The sequence below is a fragment of the Phalacrocorax aristotelis genome, chromosome 3, assembly GCF_949628215.1.
Source record: "Phalacrocorax aristotelis chromosome 3, bGulAri2.1, whole genome shotgun sequence".
Taxonomy (NCBI): domain Eukaryota; kingdom Metazoa; phylum Chordata; class Aves; order Suliformes; family Phalacrocoracidae; genus Phalacrocorax; species Phalacrocorax aristotelis.
This window is the reverse complement of record NC_134278.1, coordinates 94585595-94602868: the sequence shown is the minus strand read 5'-3', so window position 1 is coordinate 94602868 and position 17274 is coordinate 94585595. Positions and strand designations below refer to the sequence as shown.

At 55.2% G+C, this 17274-nt stretch overlaps 1 protein-coding gene across 1 annotated transcript; it reads right to left on the bottom strand.

Moving 5' to 3' along the window:
• Window positions 1–5713: 5713 nt before the first annotated feature.
• On the bottom strand, window positions 5714–9909 carry VSX1 (visual system homeobox 1). The gene is made up of 5 exons (XM_075089881.1): window positions 9453–9909; window positions 9033–9111; window positions 8674–8797; window positions 7569–7749; window positions 5714–6939 (listed from the first exon to the last, which is right to left on the bottom strand). The coding sequence occupies exons 1-5, from the start codon at window positions 9829–9831 to the stop codon at window positions 6677–6679; spliced, it is 1026 nt and encodes a 341-aa protein (XP_074945982.1). The 5' UTR covers window positions 9832–9909; the 3' UTR covers window positions 5714–6676.
• Between the last annotated feature and the right edge of the window lie 7365 nt (window positions 9910–17274).

Here is a 17274-nt window from a genome sequence, read left to right as displayed (position 1 = left end):
GGGCGCGGTGCGCAGGGGCGGGGCCGCTCGCCGGGCCTCCGCACGCTCCGCCCAGGCCATAGAGAGGCGGTGCAGAGCGGCTCCGCGGGATCAGGGATCATAGGGCGGGCGCCGACCGCTGGCGATCCCGGAGCTGCCCGCCGCGGTGGTACCGGCACTCGTGGCACCTCGCCCGGCGGCTGAGGCGATCTCACCCGAAGGCCGAGCCTCCGCGAGGCCCTGCTTTCCGGCCCAGGGGGCGCGAAGGGCTGGTGGCTCGGGCGGAGGACGGCGCAGAGGCACCGGCTCTGTCCTCCGAGGGTTTCGGCGGGACTGCAACCAGAGGCAGGATCCCCCCCTGAGGGGGAGTGGGGCCAGAAGGGCGGGTGAGGCCTTTGCAAGCCTGTGTTCCCAAGCTTGCCGCCAGCAGAATGTGGAATAGTGGAATCAGTAAGGTTGGAAAAGACCTCTAAGACCATGAAGTCCAACACCCCCAGGCCTCCTAAACCATGCCCTGAAGTGCCACGCCTAAACATTTTTTTAACACCTCCAGGGATGGTGACTCCACCACCTCTCTGGGCAGCCTGTTCCAGTGCCTGACCACTCTTTCAGTAAAGACATTTTCCTTAATATCTAATCTAAACCTCCCCTGATGCAGCTTGAGGCCATTTCCTCTCATTCTATCACTGGTAACTTGGGAGAAGAGACCAACACCCACCCCACCACAACCTCCTTTCAGGTAGTTGTAGAAAGCAATAAGGTCTCCCCTCAGCATTCTCCAGGCTAAACAACCCCACTTCCCTCAATGTCTCCTCATAAGACCTGCTTCTCCAGACCCTTCACCAGCTTCGTTGCCCTCATCTGGACACGCTCCAGCAACTCAATGTCTCTCTCGTAGGGAGGGGCCCAAAACTGAACTCAGTACTCCAGGTGTAGCCTCACCAGTGCCGAGCACAGGGGGCATGATCACTTCCCTACTCCTGCTGGCCACACTATTCCTGGTACAAGCCAAGATGCTGTTGGCCTTCTCGGACACCCAGGCACACTGCTGGCGCATGTTCAGCCGGCTGCTAGCCAACACCCCCAGGTCCTTCTCCGCCGGGCAGCTTTCCAGCCGCTCTTCCCCAAGCCTGTAGCATTGCATGGGTTTGTTGTGACCCAAGTGCAGGACCCGGCACCTGGCCTTGTTAAACCTCATACAACTGACCTCGGCCCATCAATCCAGCCTGTCCAGATTCCTCTGCAGAGCCCTCCTACCCTCAAGCAGATCAACACTCCCACCCAATTTTTTGCCATCTGCAAACTTACTGAGGGTGCACTTGATCCCCTCATCTAGATCATTGACAAAGATATTAAACAAGACTGGCCCCAAAACTGAGCCCTGGGGAGCACCGCTTGTGACCAGCTGCCAACTGGATTTGACTCCATTCACCACAACTCTCTGGGCTCAGCCATACAGCCAGTTTTTTACCCAGTGAAGGGTACACTTGCCTAAACCATGAGCCTCCAGCTTCTCTAGGAGGGTGCTGTGGGAGACAGGGTCAAAGGCTTTACTAAACTCCAGGTAGACAATATCCACAGCCTTTCCCTCATCCACTAGGCAGGTCACCTGGTCATAGAAGGAGATCAGGTTGGTCAAGCAGGACCTGCCTTTCATGACCCCATGCTGGCTGGGCCTGATCCCTTGGTTGTCCTGCACTTGCCTGGTGAGCTCACTCAAGATGTATCGCTCCATAATCTTACCCGGTACTGAGGTCAGGCTGTCTGGCTTGTAGTTCCCCGGATCCTCCTTCTGGCCTGTCTTGTAGATGGGCATTGGCAAGCCTCCAGTCACTTGGGATCTCCCCTTTTAACCCAGACTGCTGATAAATGATGGAGAATGGCTTGGCAAGCTCCTCCGCCAGCTCTGTCAGCACTCTTGGGTGGATCCTGTCTAGCTCCATAGACCTGTGAGTGTCCAGGTGGCTCAGCAGGTTGCTAACTGCTTCCTCCTGGATTTTGGGGGGTTTATTCTGCTCTCTGTCCCTGTATTCCAGCTCCAGGGGCTGAATAATCTGGGGATAACTGGTCTGACTATTAAAGACTGAGGCAAAGAAGGCATTAAGTACTTCAGCCTTCTCCTCACCATTGGTGGCAATGTTCCCCCCCACATCCAATAAAGCGTGGAATAAGAGGGAAATGGCATGCACCCAGAGCAGAGCAGGTTGCCCTCGCCAGTGCCAGCCTGGTGAGAGTTTGCACACTGAATACGTGCACTTGGTTCATAACAATGTGCTTGTGTCGGCATTAGTGCTGAAATAACCTTGGAAAGGAGCAGTCCGGAGGAAGTCAGAGCCTCTGATCAGTGCCTATGCCCTCTCCCAGAACCCACCTTGCTCTGGGGAAGGGGCTGCTCATTGTAACCGAGTGCCTGTTGGCAATCCCAGAAGCAAGTAACGAAAAACAGCCCCCCGCCCAGGATTCTTTAATTCGGCATACAGACACCTCTGCATGCTGCCTCCCAAGTAGACAGGGGTCTGTCGGACTGAGGGGAAGGAGTGAGGCTTCTGGTTACTCCGAGGACTCCAGCCAGCCTTCCCTGTTCCTGGACTGCTCGCTGTGTCCCGTTGCCTAGCTCCACACGGGGGAGTTCTTACAAAATGTTCATACTCGCTTCCTAACCTCCCTGTCTGAAAATCCAGCCAGCAGCCTGGGAGGACTGGCCGAGACAAAATGCCAGTTAGAAATGAATATTGCTAAGCTGTACAGAAATGACACCTTGAAGATGCTTCCGCAAGTGCAGCCCTGCAGCCATCTCTGTTCTGGCCTGCCTGGGCCAGTCACAAAGACACCCATCACCACCTTCTTGCAATCCCCAGACCTGCATGCTTGACAGTCAGCCTCCAATCCTGTAAAAGCCAAGCGACATGCCAAAACAATCTCATTTTATTCCCTCTTCCCTTCCCTCATCCCTTCTTCCATGACTGGTTTAGCAGATCACTTAAATCCCCAGCTAGCGCTGTTCATATGGCACTGTGGAAAGGTCTGGATGTGCCAAGGTGGGTGGCAGCCTGGATGAACTGTAGTGAGGCTGTGGCAGCTTGTGCCGGCCATACCTTTGTGCGGTCACCAAGATGGCTACTGGATCTCACATGGGCAACCCCACGGCAGCAGCAGAGATGTGTGCGAGCGGCAGCCGTTGCCATAAGTCAGGGCTTCTTCTGTCACACTGTCGTGACCAGCCCTGGCCTGAACTGGCACTGGCAGGAGCCGTGGCTGGGTTTGGCTGCCACTAATCTCAGAATGGATCAAATCTGAAGCAATGACATGCTGCCCTACTCCTACTGATATCCTGAAGAAAATAGAATCTTCTTCTAAGTAATAACAATGAACCACGTGAGCCCGGCAAAACAGAATTTGGTGGCCAGAGAAGAGAGCTGAGAGATCGGGAAGCATTTGTTTTACAACTATATCCTTGAAGAGAGCTGAGAGACTGATAAAAGCAAACATCCTGCCTCAGAAGACACTGAGAACTGGCTGATAAAGTGTGTAGTCAAACAGAACAACAAATTGGGATATTGTTAAGGAAAACTAAGTGTCCTTTAGGTGAACTATCCTCATTATAATACTAAAAATCACACCCATAAGCCAGAAAAACCCCTACCGAAATAAGCCCCTTACTCTCTGGGCATGCGTGGCAAATTTAAAGGAATCTGTACCTTTAAGTTGAAATGAGAAAGAAATTAACCAATTATTAGCTGGGGTGTGTGAAGGGTAGCTGTTATTGACACATTTAACTGCATAAATAACCTGTAGTTTCTTGGTGTGGTGTGCTAGCTTTGTGGAGTTATCACCTAGCACCCACCTTGTGCAAAATTGAAATGAATAAAATACCTCTCCTCTGTGTATAGTTTAGCATTTTGCACACTGGGTGAATGAATCCGCTTTTCGGGATAACACTACTGCTGCTACAACCACAGTGATGTATGGAGGACAGCAAGCACTTCCCTGCCAGGCTTAGTGTTGGCAGCTAAGAGGTGAGTGACTGTCCCTGCTCTGAGGATTGCCCCACCAGACCCTGCCACCAGCTCCTGGTGGCAACCCCAGCAGTCACTGTTGTCCACCAGCACCTCCCTTCACTTGGCCTCCCATCGGCTCACACCCTGTGAGCAGAGCAGCAAAGGCATGCCTGAGCCCCAGCGTACCTGGCTACACCCTATGGTTACTTCCCAGCACAGGAAAAGTGCCTCGGGCCAGCAGCCCCCTCTGTGACTCCCCTGCACAGTGTGCGGTGAGGGCTGGGAGCCCACCAGGCCCTACCAGGAGAGCTGTCCGCACGTCCTCGGGGCTGGGGCCAGGGCCATGGTGTTTCCACTTGTGGCAGGGATGTGCGTGCTCTCAGAGCGCAGCATCCGGCACACGGCGAAGAGCCAGGCCATCTGTACACGGGCAGGGCAAAAAAAAAAATGATTGCACGCATCCAGTGCCAGCATGGCACGGCCCAAATAAAAGATTTGCAGATGCTGCTCAGGCAGGATTAGGCCTCCAATGTGTTAAGACTCGGCTCTCAGCAAGCCTAATTGCTGCTGCAATAAGCTCTGGCTGGTCCTTCCCTGAACCGTGCTCCCCATGGTAGTGTGTGTGTCCCCCATCAAACATTTCTTTTTGCTGCAAAGCTTGTGTTTGCTATGCATATGTTCCCCCCAACACAGCGGGGCCTCGCTGAGCAGATGAGGGGAAAGGCAGGAAATCTGCAGATGCCACTTTTAGTGCTCTGCTCTTCCCAGCCAGCATCCCACTGCTCTTCCCCTGCCCAGCACAGCCTGTGGCTGCCTGTGTGCAAGGAGGCAGGCCCAGCAGCAGAGATGGGGACAGGTGACAGCATCCTTACATGGCCACACACACCCCCCCCCCCCCGAGCTGCATTAGGAAACTTTCCAAATTGGAATTACTCAGATTTTAATAAAACCTTTTGATAATTTTCCGTTATGTTTTGGCCAGCAGATGAAACTGGAAGTGTTCCAGGAGAGCTGTCACGGCATGTGTGTGGGCCAGTCTAGCCCAGCCATGAGATGACGACCAGTCGCAGCCAGCTGGGCAGTTAGTTGGATGGCCATGGAGCCCTTGTGCCTTGCTGGGGTTGCTTGTGTGGCTGGGCCCACATGGCTGCTCTGTGTGCCTCCCCGGGAGGCAGAAGTGCCCCCAGCAGTAACTCCCACCATGTGTTCACCCAGCCCAAGTGAGAAGCTGCTCCTTGTATTTAACAACAAGAGACATGGGGACACAGGGCCCAAATCTGCACCCTCCACAGCAGCAGGATCAGCCGGAGGAGAGCACTGCACAGAAACTGGAGAGGCAGAGTGCCTTTCCTGCCATCGGGGTGGGAGATTTCAGTGAAGAACCTCACACTTGAGCTGTATTGAGAAGGATTTTCAACAACCCTTGGGAGAATGGAGCACCTTTCTCCCCATGGCTTCCCTCAAGAACTGGCTGAGTGCTCCATTTCGGACTATCTCCAAGGGCATCAGCCGTGGTTTGGCTCTTTGACTGGCACAAATCACTCACCTGCTGCCACGTGGAGGCTGCTGGATGAGACTTCAGTTCTGGGAAGACACATGAGGGCTTTGCTTTGCCCCCTCGGAACAACTACACTGCCTCAGCAGAGCTCTCCTGCCCAGTTTTCATGAGTCTGCGGAGGACCTGCTCAAAGCCAGCAACTACCACAAGATGTGCCAAAGGAAGGTACAAATTGAAATGCAGAGCATGAAAACCAAAGATACACCACAATTTTATTTATGGATGTGTAATAAATAAATGGTGGGCAAAACAGGAAGAGCCACATTCAAAAATCCAGATCACTAAAGTGCTTTTAGACATAAATATAGGACGACCAAGGAACAGCTCTGACATTAACACTTTTTACAGACAATTACAAAATATCTTCTTATGTCAGTTCACAAAATTGTTTAATTGTTCCAGGGTACTATGGCTTGGTTTTCAAAAAGGTCTGTTCTGTTATGCATAGTATGGCAGATAACATTCAAGAGTGTACAAAATCATTGCATAAACAAAAATGTCTTTACCCCCTTCTCCCAAATATGAGTTAAGGAAGCTACACAGTGTAAATCCAGTGATAAGGCTGCATTGACAGGCCAGACCCTCAGGAGGTATAAACTGATGCGTCTGTCAGGTTACACCAGCTTGAGGATGAACCCTACTATGTTTAAAAACCCTGCTGCTCCTCGAGGTGGAAGAATTGTGTGTTCAAAGCGGAGGGACTTGCCACGCGGGTGCTGTGCGGGGTTGGAAGTGCTCAGAGAAGGCGTCTGAACTCCTGCACCGTCTTTGCACCCACACGTTTGAGAAGGGAGTGACTCCCATTGCACTGCTGCTCTTTGTGCTCCTGGCTGGCCAGGGAGGCGCTCACAGCCCAGAGGGGAAGGGTGGCTCTTCCCCAGCAGCAGTCCACACTGACCACAGCACGGTCTCGTTTTCACACTGCTCTTGGCCCCGCTGGGACACCTCTCCCACCCTCCACCCTGGCATTGCTGAGAAGTGAACAGCTTGAAAGTGAGGGGACAAGGGTATGTATGTGCCTGGTTTCAAAATGCCCTGAATTCAGATAAAAGTTCAATTATTAAAAAAATAATCAATAAATCAATAAATATTATCTCGCCAGGAAGCGGTGAGGTCTGGCCTCCTCCAGGGCAGTCCAAACTCAGTGGTCCCTGTCCTGCTCCATTGGGGGTTCCCCATTGATGCACCGCCTCAGTATGCCCCTCTTCTCATGCTTGGCTGTCCTGGAGAGGTCGATGGCTGTGTCTTCTGAATCTTTTGCAGGGCTAAGCTTGTTGGAGCCCCTCTGGGAACTGGCCTGCTTCCCTTTGAGTTCTTCCTCCTCCTGCTTCTCTCGCCAGCCATCTGCCAACTCCTCTTGGCTCTCCGCCTTCCTGCTCACCTCCATGGACTTTTTGTGCATGCCTTTCAGAGGGGGGAGAGCAAAGCCGAGGGTGCTGGTTGCTTATTTCTGCCTGGGACCGCTCAGCATCACCTCCTGCCCTCCTGATGCTTCCTTCAGCTCTCGCTTGCAGCCCAAGGAAAACTCATGCTAGCTACCAGCCTTTCCCGACACAGAGCCCTGCCAGCAGCTCTCTGCAGCCCGAGAAGATGGCTTGCAGCAGAATTGGTCCATATCTCCCCTGCAGCAGGGAAGACTTACAGGCAGAGGGGTGCTGTGACAGCCCATCCCAGCCTGGATTTGGAGTGCTGCCTCAGTGGACTCTGCATGAGCAGAGGGTAGTTCTGAGGTAGCATTAATATTATCTTCAGTTTTGGGGGGAGGGTGATGAGTTGCTAGACACCCTGTGACTCCCATGCTGGCTGCTATCACTAGAAAGCTATACTTAACCATGTACAGGCACCTGTCTGACACAGCAGTAAAAGGTTATCCCTCTCCCAGCTGCTCTTTGCAAGGAGGGAGTGGAAAAGCCAGGGTGCTTGTCAGCCTGCACACCTTTCAGGGAAAAGGCAAGGACGGATGTACAAAAGAGGAAGGGACATTTGCTCCACAGCTGCCCCCCCAACCCCCCCAGCCCCAAGCTCCCACTTACCCAGCAGCCATGGGGCGCAGGACCCCACCAGCCCACTCTTGGCAGAGTTGATGATGGACTCTGGCAGAGGGATGGAGTGCCTCACCATGGCCCCATAGAGGCCGTACTCAGCCATCACGCTGCTCCGGCCCCAGCACTTCTCCCGCTTCCGCCACTTGGCTCTTCGGTTCTGAAACCAAACCTTCAGGGGTAACAGCCAGGAGAGCACGGAGGGGTGGGATTGGGGAGGAGACAGCCCCCGCGGCCAGGGCCCGTTGGGCATGGGGTAGTGTGCGTCCAGGGCAGAGGGGCAGCCGCGGGGGTGCATGGAGGGGTTTGGGTGTGGGAGCGCAGGGTGGGGACGCGCAGGTGGCAGCAGGAGGACAGCCGGGGTGGTGCGTGGGGAGGGGGTTGAGGGAGGGCACACACGTGGGTGTCAGTGAGAGAGGGGAGGAAGGGGGGGAGAGGGAGCACAGGTTACACGAGGCTGATTGTGACACAGGAGGGCAATCCCAGCCAAAGTCACCCTACACACCACCTGCCCACAGGGCCCCTCTGCTGCCACCACACAGAGCACCAACCTCTCCAGAAAAAGGGGTCCATAATGCAGTGACCGATGATGACAGAGTGTGCTTAAGTCCCTCTCTCCACCCCCTTCCTGCATTTGAAGGCTCAAGGGGTGTACATACAACCTGGCTGCTGCCTGGACTACCACCCCATGCTTAAGCCAATGAGCTGCTCCACAGTGGGGCAGGATTAGGCCCTAAAATACCATGTGTCCCTCAAAGGGACAAGCTGGTGAGCGAGCTAGTGGGATGCAGCTTGGTCCAGCAGCTCCTGAATTGTTCTCAGCTCATGCCTGAGTTGTGTCTCCAGAGGACAGAGCCAAGCTGCTGGCAGCGAGCAGCTGTCAGGGCCAGCTCAGTCCCCTGGTTCTGCATTTCCACTTGGAGCCTGGTCAGTGCCGGGGAGGCAGAAGCTGAGCCACCCCCCCACAAGCACCCTGCGGCGTGTCAGTGCCACCACATTCCCACCACCTGCACTCACAGGCCATCGAGCAGAAGAGAGAGCCGGTGCCGGCAGCCCGCAGCCTCCATGGGGAGAGAAGACCGGCGGAGCCACCTACCTGTATCCTGTCCTCCGGCAGCTCCGTCTTCACGGCCAGCATCTCCCGGGCATAGACGTCGGGGTAGTGAGCTTCGTTGAAAGCCTTCTCCAGCTCCTCCAGCTGGTGAGCCGTGAACACCGTCCTGTCGAGAGGAGAGAGCACCGTGTGACACAGCCCAGACCCTTACGGCAAGCGGCGGGGCTGGCAGCCCCCTCCCCGCTGAGGTCTTCCTCCTGAAAACCGTCTCCCCAGCCCAGCTGCAGCCCTTCTCGTTCTCCCCTCCCCGGGACACATCCACCGCCCCAGCCCGGGGACCAGCGGGAGGCTGGTGGCAGCAGCGAGGGGAGGACGGGGGCAGCCCCGCTCTCGGGCGCTACCTGTGCCGGCGTTTCTTCCTCTTGATCTGGGAGGTGGACATCTTCAGGTCGCCGCCGTCCCCAGACAGGCTGTCCTCATCTGGCGGCAGCATGCGGGAGGGGAAGAGTCACGTTCCCGCGGGAGCAGGGGGACCAAACCCGGCTCCCAAAACACGGCTCTAGCTGCCCGCGGGGAGTGGGTCCGGGGCTGGGGTACTCTCCCACAGCGACCGGCGGCATCAGGGCCGCGGCCGAGGCCGGAGCACCGCACCGGTGCCACCACCCCGGAGCAGGGGATCGGAGCCCGCCCTCGAGAGGATGCTACGCCGCCCCCGCCCCCGCCTATGCCCGGGGCCGCAGGTGCGAGGACGTCCCGGCAGCCCCCGGCCGGGGGTCCCCGTGCCCGGCTGAGCGGCCACCCCCGTCCCCGGCCCCGCTCACCGGAGATGTTCTCCTTGTGGCGGCGGGCGGCGGGCGGCGGCCCGGGGGGCGGGCGGGGGCCACGGGCGGGCAGCAGCGGCAGCGGGGCGGGCAGCAGGCACGGGGCGCCCGGCGCCCCAAGGCCGCACAGCAGCCCCAGCCCCAGCCCCAGCCCCAGCGTCCCGCCACCCTCGTACCCACCGGCGGCGGCGGGCGGGGGCGGCCCGGGGGGCGGCTGCAGCTCGGCCTCCAGCCCCAGCAGGTCGGTGATGGCGAAGCCCTTGGCCCGCAGCCCCGGGCCCCCCGGCCGCGCCGCCGCCCCCGGTGCCACCGGTACCGGCACCGCCACCGGCCCCGCCGCCGCCGCGCGTCCCCCCGACGGCTCCGCCCGCCCCGGCATCGCCGCCGCCGCCGCCTGGCCCGGCCCGGAGCGGCCACTGCCGCCCGCCGCCCTTTTTATCGTCCCGCCGCTGGCCCCGGCTCCAATCACACCCCGGGCCGGCGGGGGGGCGCTCCCAATCCCCGGATTAACGGCCCCCGGCACCCCCCGCCATCGCCGCCCCGGCTCCGCGCCCCTCCCCCGCCCACTCCCGGCCGCCGCTCCGGCCCCCCGAAGCCCCCTCCCGCCGCCCGTCCCGCCGCTCCCCTCTGCCCCCGCCCCTCGGTCCTTCCCATCCCCTCCCCGGGTCCCTTGCGGTCCCCCTCAGTCCCTCCTCGGGACCCCCTCGGCCCCCCTCCGGCCCCGGTCCCGGCCACCCAGCTCCCCCACAAGCCCACTTCACATCCTCACGGCTTCCCTCCGTGGGTCTTCTCCCAGGGTCCTCCCCGCTGCGTCCCCATGTCCCCTCTTCCCTGCAGTGCCCTGCCCAGGTCCCCTCCCGTACCCCCATCCCACCCCGTGGCCCTTCAGCCTTACACCCCGGACATGGCATTCCACCCGGCTGCTCTGTCCCTCTGCTCAGCGGCCTGGGGATGGGATGGCAGGGGTCTGTGGGGCAGGACCCGCCCTGACCCGAGGCGTCCTGCCACTGGGGCCAGGGCCACCCTGAAGTGCCTGGCCTCCGCTCTTCCTTTTGCTCCCAGGTTCTTGCACCTGGGCTGCAGTTTTTTCCCCCCTTCTCTTCATCTGTTGATGGAAACGATTTACAACCAGCTTACATGGGCCGCCTGATCTGGGCCTTTGCTGGACGGTCAGATTAACCGAGGGTCCTTCTGATAAAGATAATTACAAGGGGACTCCGCATTAACTTTGCATTATTAAAGAAAGACCCAAATCTCCCCTCGCAAGCTGTTCCCGGGATTAGCAGAACAATAACTTTCATTTAGGATAATTGCCATGGCCGGCGCTGGGGGCTGGCGGGGGGGGGACGACCCTCTGGGCCTTCACGCTTTGCACCAAGAAAGGCAAATGAGCGCAAGGAGAGCAGGAGGTGTTGGGGGGTCACGCTCCCAAAGCCACCAACTGCGGGTCCCCGTGTGCTCCGGACGCAGGGGTGCTCAGGGCATCCCCACCCAGGGCTGTCCCCCACCCCAGGACAGGGCACCCCAGGGGCTCCTGGGGCACCTTTGCTTCTCCAGGGTGGTTTTGCTACAGTTTTGCTGGAATCAGAGACTTTCACTGCTAGGCAGGGAGGATCTGCCACAGTAATTAGAAGCCATAATCCGGCCACCACCCACAACAAATTTCCTGTCCAAGCAGATATTAGTGGATAAAACCCTAATTTTTGACGTTGTCCCAGAATCAGCTTGATTTCAGCAGTTTATGTTCGGGCTGAGCTGTTGGGAGAGATGATGAAGCCTTAAATATGCATATGGCCTAGGCATTTGGAAAGTTTGGGGATAAAGCGCGTATAATTGCTCCTAATCAGTTTATGAAACATAAAAGCTCAAACCCAAGAGAAAGCTGGTAGATGCAGAAATGGAAATAGCGATTAAATCTCCCTGTGCTGGTGAGCTGGCCTGGATACAGCACTGCTGCCCAGGGTGGAGGGTGGCCATGGCAGTGCTTCGGGGGATGTGCCTGCTTCTGGGATGGGGCTGTGGGACAGGGTGGGGGGACATGCCTGCTGCCACTGCTGGCTCCCCCGGCTGTGGTGGAGAGGAGCATCTCCACTGGTCCTTTGGACAATAAATCAGTTAAAGGATATCTTGATATATGCTCATCAGATAGGATTAGCTGGGATTAGACTAATCAGTAAATGTTTCTCTGCTCATTATTTTCCAGGGAAGATTTTCAGCTGATTCTCTGATGCCGAAAGATTATTAATCGCTTAAAGAGCAGAACATCAAACATCGCCCCTTGCTCTAATTTCCCCCCCTCGGGCAGGGTGCCTGCACCAGCCGGCCCGCAGCCCCCGGGTGCCCCAGCACCCAGCCCCTGCACGAGGGCTCCGGCCAGGGCAGATGGAGGCCACAGCACCCTGGCCCTGGTGCAGGCCCGTGTCCCAGGGGTGGGTGCTGCTTGCAGCCGATGCTGGAGCACCCCTGTCCCCTGCACCCTACACCCCGTTGCACTTTGCAGGACTGTGGGCACAGCGAGGTGGGATGGTCCTAAGGTGTCCCCTCCTCTCTGTGGCTGCTCCAGCACCACATCAGGCACCCACAGTACCCTGCAGCAACCTACAGGATGGGATTGTAAGGGCACACAGGATGGAATGGGTGCCTGGGCTGTCCCCTTCAGTCACCGGGGCAAGCCTTGCAAGTCCTTGGGGAATCATAGATACGCTCAACATTTTGGCAGGCCCTCCTCGGCCAATGATGGCACCCAAGCCAGCAGCTGGTGGGTTTTTGGGGCCCTTGTCTTTGCAGGGGCATGAAACTCAGGGAAACCCTAGAAGGATGTGGACTCGCCTTGCAACCAACCACCTGCTGTAGCAATGAGGAGGGGGAAGCAAGGAGAAGGTATTGAAGGGCCTGGTTTAGGGGATTAGTAATGGGATAAGACAGCTTTCACCTCCCTGGTTTAGATATGAATCAGGTCAATAATAAAGGACCATCTGACAGTTTCAGGCAGCTCAGGGTGGAAGAGGCTCCCATGCTCCAGACTGGACAGAGAACCCCTTTCTGAAAACCCAGCCCCTGCTGCATACCCACCCATTGGACCTGCACCAGCAGTCACAGACCGGTGCTCCCCACCTGCTCCATGCCACGCACGCACAGCAGCTCCTGGCAAGCCGGTGTGGGAGCAAGGCTGGAGCCTGGTACCCAGGGGTGATGTTGAAACCACGTCCCTCGGGTGCCTGTTCTGCAGGGCAAGTTCAGCCGGCTGGCTGGTGGACATGGTGGACCTTGCATGGGTGTAAGGTTGCCCAGCAGTGGAGCGCAGCCGGGTGAACAGCCAGCTGATGGCAACACAGGCAATTTGGCAAGGGTGGGAGCCTGGGGGGGGGAGGTCCTTGCCTCAGTAAGAACAGACAGAAGGAAACCTCCTCAATTTCCTGCTGGGAGCACAGGGAAGTGATGGCTGTTGTGAAAATGTTGCCTCTGACACACGGATGAAAAGGAACTGACAAATAGCCCATTGCTAGGGGGGAAGGCAGCAAAGAGGGGGGCCTTGGAGTAAGGCACATCTGTATTTCACAAGTCTGAATCCCCACCTCAGAGTTACAGGTGGGCTTCCTCCTTGTGATGGGACTTTTCTCAGGCTTCAGCCAGGGCTGAGTTGTGGGTTATGTGTGTGTGCCCTGGCCAGTTAAGAGTAGATACATGTAATGGCCAGATATCCTCCTTTTTGGGGTGATGGATTTGCAGGGGCAGGTGGCACAGCTGGATGAAATGAATGGGGGAATGTGCACTCCCAGCACTGCTGGGCTGTGGAAAGTGCTTCGTTTCTAGCTCGAGTTTATGTGGGTGAAGCAAGGGGTTTGCAGAGGGAGCGCAGCCACAGCTGGCCATGCACACCACCTGCTCAGCACTGTAGCATCGCCGGCTGAGCTTACTACAAGTGCATTGGCAGCCCTAATTTGGCACCAGAGGGGGGGGTCCCTGTCCATGTCCCACTCCCCATGCCCCAGAGACATCCCTACTAATTCCTCTGCACAGATTTCTGTCTTAAGGCATTTGCCTTTGATTAAAACCAGAAGAGCAGTCACGGTTTAAGTGGAGTTTAAGAGCAGACCATGTGCCGATGCAGAGGGCTCTCACATCTGGAGTGTTGCAGATTTAATCAAACTGCTGGGAAGTGCCGCATGCAGACAGCTGTCACAGCAGCCTGGAGCCCATCTCCTAATTAATTCCTAGCCAAACACAGGGCAAACAAATGACCATCAAGGTACTACACCTACAACTGCGACTGGAAACATGACTGTCAATTGGTGAGCAAGTGGAGCTCACCCCATGTATCTCCAGGAGCTATAGGTGATGTACCCATGGAAAGCCCGGTTTCTGCCCCTAGGGAGGAGACTGGGGCTTGTCTGAGGTGTAAACCTTTACGTGATATATGGGAACATGAGGGATGGGGTGTTTGGGAAGAAACACAGGCGGAGCAGGCACAACAGTTGTAGCTCTGATTTCTGGCTGCTCCTTCGGCTGGTGCTTTTGACTTCCACTCTACTTTGTTGTTCTCTAGTCCCATTTACCTGCCCATCTCAGATCCCCATGGGCAACCCTATCCTGTCTGATACAGGGTGTGTGAGCCAGGACACAGCCCTCCCTGGGGATACTCTGCCTGGCGGCACCCGAGGCCTTGCACCTGCCTTAGGTCCTGGGCAAACACCAATCGCTTCCAGAGTCTTCTGCAAAATCTGGGCAATGGCAAAACAGGGCAGGTCCAGACTTGGTTCTCCTTGGTACTCATTTACAGCTCATTAAAGCTAATTGAAATGACTACCGGAGCTGGGCCTATGTGGGTGCTTGGAAGTCCTGGGCACTCGGCACAGCTAGGCTGGGAATATCCAACTGTGCGGAGCCCCAAACTAGCCGATGGACTGTCCACTCCAATTAGCCCCACAAAGGAGCTATTATTCCTCTGCACTATGCTTGTCCGATTACTTTATCTTATTATTTTTTGATCATTCCTCCAAAATGTGCTAATTAAACAGAAATCATCAAGTCAATTAGAGAAACACTCATTAAAGCAGAAAAGAAAAGAAAATATCAGCAGAAGAAAAACGGCTGTGAGGCTCCCAAGCACACACAATAGCTGCCACATTCATTAAATCAGCATCTCCCAAAAGAGAAGTAGACATTGTCCCACTCTGGTACGTGCTCTGGAAATGAAACTTCCCAAGTGATGGAGTCAGATTTCTTTCTGTTTTGTTTTGTTGTTGGTTTTTTTGTTGTTGTTGTTTTTTTAATGGAAAAACAGCATTCCACTACCACCTCAAGTTTTTTTTTTACATTTGGCAGAGAAGAGAAGTTTTTGGTCCCATGAAGGTCTCAACTCAAGGACAATGAAACCCCCGGAAGACTGTTACTGATTTTAGTGGGTTTTGAAGTGAACCTAGATTCTTAACTTCCAGACTGAAAGATCGTCAGACAGCTTCTTCAATCAGCTGTTTGGCCTTCAATCAGATAATAGCATGACATGAAAATAAGTTAAAATAAGTTCAAGCCCAGCAAGATCTTTCAGAATATCTCCACTGACATCCACAGTTTTAGCATTTGCCATCTAGATACAGAGGCTTGGGGGAACTTGCCATGCTTTAGCCTGGAGGATGTCAGCAGTGATGGGCAGCCGCTCTGTGGAACAGGCAGGGGGAAGGGACCTGCCCATGGCCAGGTGGCAGGACAGGAGCAGAGCTGGGAGCCAAATCTTTTTGGATCCTACTGCGGGTGTCTTATCCAGGTGCCACAGGCATTGCTGCTGCTCTACACTCGCTCTGGGTGTAACATCATAAAATACCCCAGGCTGCAGCAGTCACACCAGTTACATCCATGGGAAATCTAGGCTTGGTTCCAGGACCCTGGTCTCCTGACCCGGCTGGCCCTCAGATACCCAGCAATGTGCTGGGGAATAGGCTATGCCTGACCCCCACCCAGAGCCACAGCTTCAGCTTGTGACTGCAAGGGGTGTTGGAAAAGTTCAGGGACAACTGCGTTGTTTTGGAAGCAACTGGTCCCAGGAGGTGAAGGTGTGATGGAGAAGTGGGCTGTAAATGGTTTGTGAGATCTGGCTGCTCCTCTGGTGACTTGAAGGCTGATTTTTTCCCTGCCTCTCCTCTTGTCCACCTCACAGCATTCTTTCCCTCCCAGGCACCTCTACACACCCAGCCTCCAAGCCACCCCTAAGTGCCTGTCCAGTGTTCATTGTCATAACATCTGAACTTCTTTGCATTTTCTTCTTTCTGCTGCCTCCCACAGCTTCCCCAGCTCCCAATCCAGGAGCACGGTGAGCCCCCAGGCACCACCTTCTCCATGTTCATACCCAGCACCTTGCCAAGCAGAAGCCTCCCAGAACAAATACATCCTTTCCCACCTCCCCATCCTGACCTACAGCAAGCTGGAAGCAAGTGGCTAGCCCCACAGACACAGGGAAATCCAGGTAAACACATGAAACAGTGATGTCAATGTTTTTAATCTATCTCCATTGGGGGTAGAGAAAGGAGGATTTAACTTTATTCTGACCCCAAAGTGGTGGAGTGTCCAGCTCAGCTCTGGGTGAAGGTGTTGCCTAGCTTTTGAGTGTTTCCAAACCAGTTCAGCCATGCCTAATCGTAGGCGCTATGCTATGAGACCTGACAGAATTACTTCTCCTTTAATTAATCTCCAAGTTTGCTAGCTGAGTGCTGTGCCATATGGTATTGATTTTTCAGCTCAGTATGACAGCACTTGCCATGAAAGAATCTAACCTAATTAAAGCAGGGGACACCACACGCGCAGGCGGCTACTCTCACTCTTCCCTTTAATACCGCTTTCTATATCAGCTCCCCTGAATGTAAACAGGTGCTGAAATGCAGTGCCTCAGCTTGAAGGTTCAAAGGTTTCGGCTGCAAAGAGGTCTGGGTCCTGTTCTCAGCACTGGCCCAGGCTTGCAACATGGCTCTGGGTCTGCCATGACAAGCAATACCCTGGGCTTTCCCAGCTCTCTCCTCTCTGCAATGGAACAGGAAAATGGCATTGGCAAAAAGACCAGAAGATTTTGGAGCATGTCTTCTCAACACCATGCAATGTCTCAATTTCTTTTCAGACAGAGCAGATATTTCATTAATTAATTTTGCAGCCCCCCACTCCACCCCTTTAAGGACCGGACTCCCAAGAGACGTAAACTAGGGTCTTTTAGCTAAAGAGACCCCACCTGGCATCACACAAGCAAAGGACCCTTTACTGAAGCAATCCTGTCCCAAGCACACCATCAAAAGAAAAATAACATCATATATATCCCCATGCATGGGTCATTCTTCTTGTATGCGTAGAGGAGTATGTGTTTGGCTGCCTCACCTTTGCAATCACGTTATTTGGTGTTAGAAATACAGATATAAGGGGTAGGGTTCCCGTCACCCATTTTACTTGACCCTGCAGGAGAGCTCTTCAGGCCCAGCTTCCTTCCATGCTGTTGAGGACACATTTTCTGCGCTCTGAGACTGTAGTCTGCAACTTTTTTTTAAAAGCAGAAAGAGCAGCTTTCAGTGTGCACGGACTTCCCCCAGCCTGCTTCTCCTGCCACAGCTCAGCCCTGCTTTCACTACTTGTCACTCTTGAGCCATCTTTTTCTCTTCTTCTTTTCTCTTCAGCTCCTTCATTGGCAGCAACTAGTTGTAAAATGTGTAACATTTTCTTGTGAGATTAATTTTTCTTATAATAAAGGACAGATTTTAGCACAAAGGACTTTCCAGCTTTCCAACAAGGTCCTGATCTTTGCTTTGACATGATTTCTCCAACACAGTTAAGGTGGACCTTGATGCTA

What these genes read in the sequence shown, in the direction of transcription:
- VSX1 (XM_075089881.1), bottom strand. Translation starts at nt 9,831, where the DNA reads ATGCCGGGGCGGGCGGAGCCGTCGGGGGGACGCGCGGCGGCGGCGGGG. An exon ending in CCACAAGGAGAACATCTCCG is followed by an intron (nt 9,112 to 9,452) that starts GTGAGCGGGGCC and finishes TGCTGCCGCCAG; the next exon opens with ATGAGGACAGCCTGTCTGGG. An exon ending in CTGCGCCCCATGGCTGCTGG is followed by an intron (nt 6,940 to 7,568) that starts GTAAGTGGGAGC and finishes CCCCTCTGAAAG; the next exon opens with GCATGCACAAAAAGTCCATG.